The 9,156-nt window shown below is 54.6% G+C and overlaps 1 protein-coding gene across 2 annotated transcripts in view; it reads left to right on the plus strand.

The window, feature by feature from the left end:
• The first annotated feature begins 1,690 nt into the window (after nt 1-1,690).
• Nucleotides 1,691-9,156, plus strand: part of NECTIN2 (nectin cell adhesion molecule 2) — a 31,473-nt gene continuing 24,007 nt past the window's right edge. For both annotated transcript variants that reach the window (XM_012811186.2, XM_012811187.2), the window contains exon 1: nt 1,691-1,988. In XM_012811186.2, the coding sequence (XP_012666640.1) occupies nt 1,898-1,988 (91 nt within the window). In that variant the 5' untranslated portion in view covers nt 1,691-1,897. The remainder of the gene's footprint in view (nt 1,989-9,156) is intronic.

Raw genomic sequence — 9,156 nt, forward strand, 5'->3', positions numbered from 1 at the left:
CCTGTGCTCCCAGCTACTCGGGAGGCTGAGGCAGAAGACTCGCCTAGGCCCAGGAGCTGGAGGTTGCTGTGAGCTGTGACTCCATAGTACTCTACTCAGGGTGACAAAGTGAGACTCTGTCTCTAAAAAAAAAAGAGTAACTAAGACTCAAATCCCAGTCAGTAAGAGAGCCTCTACTACTTGAGACTTTGCCCTTCTGAGAAGTAAAGCCCAGGTGTGTGGCAGGTGGAGAGGAGGGGGATTGGGGGAGACTGGGGACAGGGAGGTTAAATCTAGGTGGTCCTCTTCCATCCCCAAGCACCTGCCCCCAAATGACTGGCTCGGAAATGGGACAGAGGGATTTCAGGCCCTCAGGATTTCGTCCCCTCCCTCAGCTCTGACTCCCGCCTTCACCCCACCACGCTGGGACGCCCCAGCTCCCCCGGGTAGCCCAAGGAACGTGCAGACGGAGGTGGGAGTGGGTAAGAGGGAGAGCTGCCAGGAGAGACTAAGGGACGGAGTCAGAGGGAGAGGCCCAAAGACGCAAGGAGGCTGGGGAGATAGGAAAAGTGGGACAAGGACACGGAGGCCGGACCCTAGCTCAGCCACACCCAGCTGGCCCATCCAGTGGAGCGGGGCTGGTCTGTGCTGCCCCCTGGCGGGTGGCTGCGAAAAGAGGCGGCGTGAGAGCCGGTTTGGAGGAGAGGATGCAGGGTGGGCCGGAGACGTGGAGAACAACGAGAATGGGAGAAACACCGAGAGAAAGAGACATGGAGATAGAGACAGAAAGAGAGGGAGACAGAGTCAGAAAGACACACACATAGACACAGAGAGAGATAGACATACAGAGACAGAGTCAAAGAGATGGAAACAGACCCGGGTACTAAGTGACACAGAAACAGTAACAGAGACCAGGAACACAGACAGATGCCAAAGTATGAGGATAGAAGGACACAGAGATAGAGAAATACCAAAAAGGGAGAGGGAGACCCAAGATAGACACAAAGAGACATTAAGAAATTCAAGAAACGATGCGGCAACACCTAGAATCTAGGCAGAGATTATAAAGAGACCACTGCTGAGAGATGACCACAGACGCGGGACAGACTTAGGGCAAGTGGCAAGACGGTGGAGAAAGTTCCTTCACCCTGACGGGTGGGGGCGGGGCTCCAGAAGGGGTGGGCCTTTGCGAATCCACGTGCCTCACTCTGGTGTGACCAAGAGGGTCAAGGCCAGGCTGAAGAGGGAGGGATTAGAACTGTGGGCGGGGCTGAATCCAGGACTCACTGAGCCGCGAATAGACTGGACAGGGTTCTCGGAGGGCGAGGGGCGGAGCCCACACGAAAGGCGAGGCTTCTCGGGGGCGGAGTCTGCTGGAAGCGCCAAAGGGGGCGTTGTCAAAATGTTAGTTGGGAACCTAACAACCGGGGACCTGGCCAGGGAGCCTCACGGGCGCAGAGAAGGCGTGGTTAAACTCTAGGGGGCGTGGCTTAACACCCTCAGCTGGAGATAGAATTCTAGAGGAGGAGCAATCATAGACTTGGGGAGGGGCAGTACGGAATCCTAGAGAGGGTGGAGAATGGAATCCCTGGGAGGAGCTGGAGTGAAATCCGGGGGGGCGGGGTCAGAACACCAGGAGGGGGCGGGGGCGGAGTCCAGGGTCTGCCGGGCTAGAGGGGAGGGAGGAAGGGGGTGGATCCTGTGACGTCAGCGAGTCCGAACCGCCAGAGCCAAGCAAGGGGCCGGGGGCGCCGATCCGGGAAAGCTGGGCCAGGAGAGCAGAACTGGGAGACCAGAGCGCAGCGGGAACCGGCTGGAGCCGGAGCCCCTCAGGCACCTACTCTCCCGCCCAGGCTATCGGCGCACGTATAGTGGCCCACAGGCCCCCGCCCGGGCCCAGTCCCCTCCCGGGCCCTCCATGGCCCGGGCCGCAGCCCTCCTGCCGTCGAGATCGTCGCCGACGCCACTACTGTTGCAGTTGCTGCTACTGCTGCTGCTCCGGCAAACCGGTGAGATACCATGGACGGTCTCCCCATCCCCCGCTCGGACCCTCCTCTTCCCTTACCTTCGGAGCGGGGGAAGCCTGAACACCTTCCCCCATCCCACCTCTAGTTCACCCTCTTTCTCGTGCTCCCTGGTGCCCCCTTTCTGGCTGGCCTCACCGACTTGTACCCCTACACACCCCACTCTCCCTCTGAGACTCAGACCCCCTCCTCTCTGCATCCCTCTCACCCCCATACCCTTCTTAATCCCAAGTGCTCATTCTACGCCGGACTTCTCTGTTCTCCCCTCCCCCTTCCTCATATTCTTGCGCCGAAAGGGTTAAATCCGAGGTCCGCTGGAGGCCCCGCACCCCTTCCCCACCCACAGCAGAGCTGATAGCCGGAATCCGGGTCTCCGTCTCCACTACCCTCCTCAGAAATGTGGGGAATGTTTCCCCCCACATAAACCCCTTGTAGGAAGGTCGCGATGATGAGGCGAGACCACCCTCCCCATTTTTCCTTCTTGCCGGGTTGGGCGTCTGAGACCAGGAGAGAATTGAGGGAAGGAGGCGAGGTCAGGGGCGAGGAGCTTGGACTTCTAGTCCTTTGAAAGGCGAAGATAAGAGTTTGTACGGCCCGGGAGGTTGGGGTTGGGGGAAGGCCCCGAGCTGAGGTCTCCAATCCTGGACCTCAGGAGTTGAGGGCTCTGACTCCTGGGCTCTAGAAAAATTAGGAGCTGAGAGCTCCTAATTCTCCTAAGTCCCCGGTCGAATGGAGGCTAGGGGCTACAATCTAACTGGGTTGTAGGTAAAATTGGGGGCAAGAAGGGCTCAAACTTGTAGTTTCTAGATTTAAGTGTGTGGGAGGAGGGTTCTGCCTCCTGGATTCCAGGTAGAACTAGGGGCAGGAGGCTCAGGTCTCCTAGGCTTCAAATTTAATTGTGGGCAGAGGAATGTCTTCTGAGATCAGATAGAAATGTGGGCAAGGGACCCTCCCTGTCTCCAGATATGATCAAGGGCCGGAGGAGCTGGAAGCTCCGTGTGCAAAGTCCCAGGTAGAATAAGAGGCCGAGTCCTGGAGGCAGGGAGGCCACCTCCTTCTCTTTGAGTGAACGGTCGGTGGGGGTGTCCCTGGGGAAGTTTTCCCGGTTTCACTTTTCGCCCAACCCGGGCGGGGCGGGGCAGGGCGGGACGAGCGCTCTCTGGCTCTCGGTTCCGGACTCCCGAGTTTCGGGACCTTATCTTTCTTCTTGTAGCTCCTTTGTCTTCCGAGCCGCTGCTGGAGGTGGACGGGCAGAGCCGCCGCCCAAATCCCCCGCCCCTCCCTCTGCTCTGCTCTCCAACCCCGCACTTGCCCCTCAACTCGGGATGGGGCGCGGCCCCTGAGAGGGCGGGGCTGAGAGAAAACAGGTGAAAGAGGCCCGGCCCCGCCCCTTGCAGGTGACCCGGCTATTTATTCCCTGCTACAAACTCTGGGATGCTGAGGTCTGGAAAGGTTTGCCCAGACGAGGGTTCAAGGGAGATCTTGGGGCAACCCTGGTCACTCTTCTGGCCTTATTTTCCCAGAATGTCTCTGAATTGTCTCCCAGTCTTGACCCAGAGCTGGGGAACTGCTTCTTTCATCCCCCGTTTGTCCCTTTTGTGTTAGGGAGGGATGGGATCAGAACCAGCACCTCTGGGTGAATCCTCAGAATCCACCAGATTTTGAGGCTAACATTGACTTGGTGCTTGATTTCACGGGTTCTAGATCACCCTGGGAAAGAGATCCTGTTACTCTTCCCATTTTGCATATGAGGAAACAGGTTTAGAAAGGGTGAGTCACAATCTCAGGATTTGACAGCCAGTCTTTACTAAGCCAGACTCCAACTCTTCAGAGGCTTCACAGGGTGGGCTCTAGACAGTGCCTCCCTCTGAGCTTTCATTTCCTCCTTGTGAAACTGAGATAACAATCCCTTCCCTGCTGGACCATTGGGAAGCTTCAAAGGTCCCATTGAATCTCTGTGAGCTCTGAGCACCTAGGAAGAGACCTTCCTTTCTTGAGCCAACATCCTTTTGCCTCTGCTATGGGCAGGCTCTCTCTCTCCCCCTTCCACCCTCCCTCTCCCTGATTCTTTCCTCTCCTCCTCTTACTCTCTCCCCATCTCTCTCCCTCTCTTTCTCTCCCCTCGTTTTTCTGTCTATCTCTCTCCAAGCTCTTTTACTCTTCCCTTCTCTCCATCTCTCTCCCTCCTTTCCATCCTTCTCTGCTTACCTGTCTTAGATCTCTGCCGAGCCCCTCCTTGGCTCCTCAGGGAATGAGGGTGCACCACCTGGGCCCCCAGCTGGGCCAGCACCCCTCCCCATTCCTCCCCACATTTCACTGTTGTCCCTGTCATCCAGGCAGCCCCACAGTAGTGGAGGGGGATGGGAGAAGAGGGGACTATAGCCTGCTGTCTCCTCTCATTAGAGAAGGGGGACTGGGCAGAGGAGAAGTGAGGGGATACACAGAGGGTAGAGACGGGGACAAAAGCCAACAGAGGGAGGTGATCAGAAACAGATTTAGGAAAGGGGTCAGAGACATACCTAGGAATGGAAGAGAAACATGGAGGGGGAATGGAATACAGTCACAGGGCAGATCACACCAATGGAACAGAGAAAGGTGGGGGAAGGGAGCTAGACATAGAACCAGATGAAGGCAGGGACAGTCAAGGAGAAAGGTTTGGCTGCTGGCAGGGAGCCCAAAAGACCCCAAGCATGGGAGAGTGGAGATGACCAGGACCTAAGGAAGTCAGGGCATGGCAACCTCAGGGCCAACAGCCTGTGGGGGCCACAGAAGGGGTGAACATAAGAAGGACAGGGAGTTGGGCATGAGAGCCGGCTCCCCCGCCACTGCCTGGGACGCTGTTACATTTTTAATGTCCCAGTGATGCTGGGAAATGGAGCAGGAGGGGGAGGAGAGGAGGGGACCCGGCAAAATGGCACAGGCAGTGGTGAATATGTGAGAGAGTGGGAATTGGAGACCAGCAGGCAGAAACAGAGACCCTCAGAGATGTAGACCAGGGAACTTGAGAGATGAGAACCCCCAGGAATTTGATGCAGAGTCAGATTCCAGACACTGGGAGACCCAGACCCAGAAAGAGAACTCAGATGCTGGAGATACAGAGGAAAGACAATACGAGAATGACTAAGGGGTGCAGGATATCTTTTGGGGTAATAAAAATGTTCTAAAATTGACTGTGCTGATGTATGCCCAACTCAGAGAATATACTAAAAGCCGTTGAACCATGCATGCACTCTAAGTGGGTGGATTCTAGCATATGGGAATTATCTTTCAATAAAACTCTTGAAAGGAAAGAATGAGGCTCAGTGCCTGTGGTTCAAGCAGCTAAGGTGCCAGCCAAATACACCTGAGCTGGCGGGTTCAAATCCAGCCCAGGCCGCCAAACAACAATGATGGCTGCAACCAAAAAATAGCCAGCTGTTGTGGTAGGCACCTATAGTCCCAGCTACTTGGGAGGCAGAGGCAGGAGAATCACTTGATCCCAGGAGTTGGAGGTTGCTGTAAGCTGTTATGCCACGGCACTCTACCCAGGGCGACAGCTGAGGCTCTGTCTCAAAAAAAGAAAAGAAAAAAAAGGAGAGAATGAGAGAGATCCTGAGAGAGACAGGCAGAGTCCAGAGACCCTAGGAACTGGAGGACATGGAGGGGCAGGGACCCTAAGAACTAGACACAGAGAGAGATCCTGGGAGACAGAGGCAAAAGACACTAAGCGACACCAGGGAGAGGATTGAAAGACTTTTAAGAGACAGAACCGGCAAGAAGGGAAGGCCAGAGTCTCTGAGAGACAGAGACATTGAGATGTAAACTCAGACTGAGCCGAGGCAGGTGAGCCAGCCTGTCTCCTTGGCTCAGCCTGGAGGAGCAGTCCTGGAGATTCATCCCTAGAAGTATCAGACCCTACTTGGAAGGCCTTCTGCGGCAGTGGGGGTCAAGCACCTATACAGAGGAAGAAAAGGGGTGAAATGTCGGCCTTTGGAGGCAAGGGATCTTGCCCTGCATCTCCCAGAGCTGAGTATGACCAGCAAAGACACGATGGAGGGGTTGGGGAGGCTGAGAGGTAGGTGCAGAAACCCAGGCACAGACAGACAGCACAGAGTCCTGGCTGCTGCTGTCGCTCCCTCCCCAAACTGGCTCTCAGATTTCCCTGTGGAAGTAGGCACTGTGATTAATGCAATTAATGCATTAACGAGGTGGCTGAGGCAGCAGCCTTCAAGGGCCGACTCGGAGTCCTGCCGCACCCTGCCCTAGGAGGGTCACAATGTTTTATAGGTCTGGAGGGGGCAAGCCAAACTCTGAGGAGCCAGCCAGACAGGAATCTAGAAGGCCAGCCTTGAACCCTGCCTCCCTCAGTCCCAGGGGTCTGGGCCCCCAACTCCTCATTCAGACCTGGGGGTCTAGGCCCCCAGCCCCTCCTCCTCTAGAGCTCCATAAATCACTGTGTAGCCTCCTCTTTGGCTTGGCCTACCCTTCCAAAGTCAGAGTCTCAGACTTTGTGTCCCTGTCCCCCAAATTTCTCTCTTGAGCTCATGCAATAACCTGGGCAGCCCTCACTCTCCTACCACAGGAAGCCTGCAGACCCAGTCCCCAGGGAAAGGAAGTGTGTCTAAGGACCCTGCTGACACAACATGAAGCTGTCACCAGTCTAGCTTGCCCAGGGATGCTGAGGGAGGCCACAGTCCCCTGGCTGTGGTGCTGGCTATGGCCCAGCCAAGGTCAGGGCACAGACACCAGTCCAGCAATGTTCTGGGCCATGGGATCCTAACTCCAGGCCAGCCGTCTTCCTGGCTTCATTTCCTTTGCTGTTAGCAGGAACACAGGTCATTTGGGCACTAGCCCAGACTCTGTCCCCCTCAGTGCCACAGCACATCAGCCCTCCAACTCCTACCATCCCAACTTTATAACTCTCCATGGCGCCCGAGTGCCCTAAGGGAAAAGCCCAAACACAAAATCAGCCTCAGCCTATGTGATCTAGGGCACTGTTGTTACCTCCATCTTCATCGGTCACACGTTCAACACATTTACAGAGCTCCTACAGTGCCCGTGCACTGTGCTAGGCTCTGGGAATATAGCACTGAACAAGACCAAGATCTCTGCCCCTGGGTGCTGATTTTCTAGAAGGTAGATAGGGGTTACTTAGGACAGGTGGTGTTCAGGGCTATGGGGAGAAATAGAGCAAGTTCAAGGGAGTCATTGGTTTTTACTGTTTTTATTTTTGTTTTGAGCTAATCTTACTTTGTTCCCCTCAATAGAGTGCTCTGGTGTCATAGCTCACAGCAACCCCAAATTCCTGGGCTCAAGTGATTCTCTAGTCTTAGCCTCCTAAGTAGCTGGGATTACAGGTACCATATTTTTAGAGATGGGGGTCTTATTCTTTTTTATTTTGAGATAGAGCCTCAAGCTATCCCCCTGGGTAGAGTGCCATGGCATCATAGTTCACAGCAACCTCCAATTCCTGGGCTCAAGCGAGTCTCCTGCCTCAGCCTCCCAAGTAGCTGGGACCACAGGCGCCTGCCACAATGCCTGGCTATTTTTTGGTTGCAGCCGTCATTGTTTTTGGCAGGCCCAGGTTGGATTCAAACCCGCCACCTTAGGTGTATGTGGCTGGCACCTTAGTCACTTGAGCCACAGGCGCCGAGCCAGGGGTCTTGTTCTTGCTCAGACTTCTCAAACTCCTGAGCTCACCTGGGTCTCCCAGAGTGCGAGGATTATAGGCCCGGCCTGGGAATCCTTGTTATTATCTAGAAGAAGGTGGTCAGAGACTGCCTCACTGAGGAAGGTAACCTGGATGTGGGGGTAAGTGCAGTGGTGGGCCTTGCACCCTCCCCCCACTTGGAGGAAGTGGGGACAGCAGGCCAATATGGCTGGAGGAGGGTGAGCAGAGGGAGAGGATAGGAGAAGAGGTCAGAGAGGGATGGATACAGAACATTCAGGAATTTGTGGGCCACTTTAAAGACTTGAGGTTTTCTTCTGAGTAAGGATAGCGCCCTAGGATGTCTCTGCACACAGAGGATGGGTGATCTGCAGGGCTTCTCCAGGTGACCGTGGATTAGACCCAGGCAGAGATGTGGAGGGCTCAGAGGTGGTCCCTGGTAGGTGGTCTAATTGTAGATAATTTTTTTTTATTTTTTTTGTGAGGCAGGGCCTCAAGCTCTCCCCCTGGGTAGAGTGCCGTGGCATCTCAGCTCACAGCAACCTCCAATTCCTGGGCTCAAGCGAGTCTCCTGCCTCCGCCTCCCAAGTAGCTGGGACGACGGATGCCCGCCACAACACCTGGCTACTTTTTTTTGGTTGCAGCCATCATTGTGGTTTGGCCAGCCGGGCTGGATTCGAACCGGCCACCTTAGGTGTATGTGGCTGGCGTCTTAGCTGCTTTAGCCACAGGCGCCAAGCCTGTAGATAAATTTTGAAGATGGAGCTGATAGGGTTTCAGGATAGGTTATCTGTTGGATCAGAAAAAACAGGATAACTCCTAGATTTAATCTTGAGCCTTTTAGTGAGGAGGGATGCCTTAAAAATGGATAGTTAGGGCTAGGCTAGGTGGCTCATGCCTGTAATCCTAGCACTCTGGGAGCTGAGGCAGGTGGATTGCTTGAGTTCACGAGTTGGAGATCAGCTGGAGCAAAAGCAAGATCCCGTCTCTACAGCACACTACCTAGGGCCACAGCTTGCGGCTCTGTCTCAAAAAAAAGAAAAAGAAAACCTGAGACAAGAGGATCACTTGAGCCTGAGTTTGAAGTTGCTGTGAGCTATGATGCTACATCACTCTACACAGGGAGACAGCTTGAGACTGTCTCAAAAAAAAAAAAGGACAGTTAATGGGGCTGGGCCCGCTGACTCACACCTGTAATCCTAGCATTCTGGGCCAAGGCAGGTGGGTTGCTTGAGCTCAGGAGTTCAACACCAGCCGGAGCAAGACTGAGACCCCATCTCTAAAGAATAGGCAGGCACTATGACGGGCACCTATAGTCGCAGCTACTCCGGAGGCTGAGGCAAGGGGATCAATTGAGCCCAAGAGTTTGAGGTTGCTGTGAGCTATGACACTATGGCACTCAATCCCAACACAACTGAGTGAAACTCTGTCTCAAAGAAAAAAAAAGACAGTTAACTCCACAGGGTCTGAACCATCCCATTCATTCACTCAGAATTAGTTAAACAG

This window comes from Otolemur garnettii, unplaced genomic scaffold, assembly GCF_000181295.1.
Source record: "Otolemur garnettii isolate 467f Iridium unplaced genomic scaffold, OtoGar3 scaffold00152, whole genome shotgun sequence".
Classification (NCBI taxonomy): domain Eukaryota; kingdom Metazoa; phylum Chordata; class Mammalia; order Primates; family Galagidae; genus Otolemur; species Otolemur garnettii.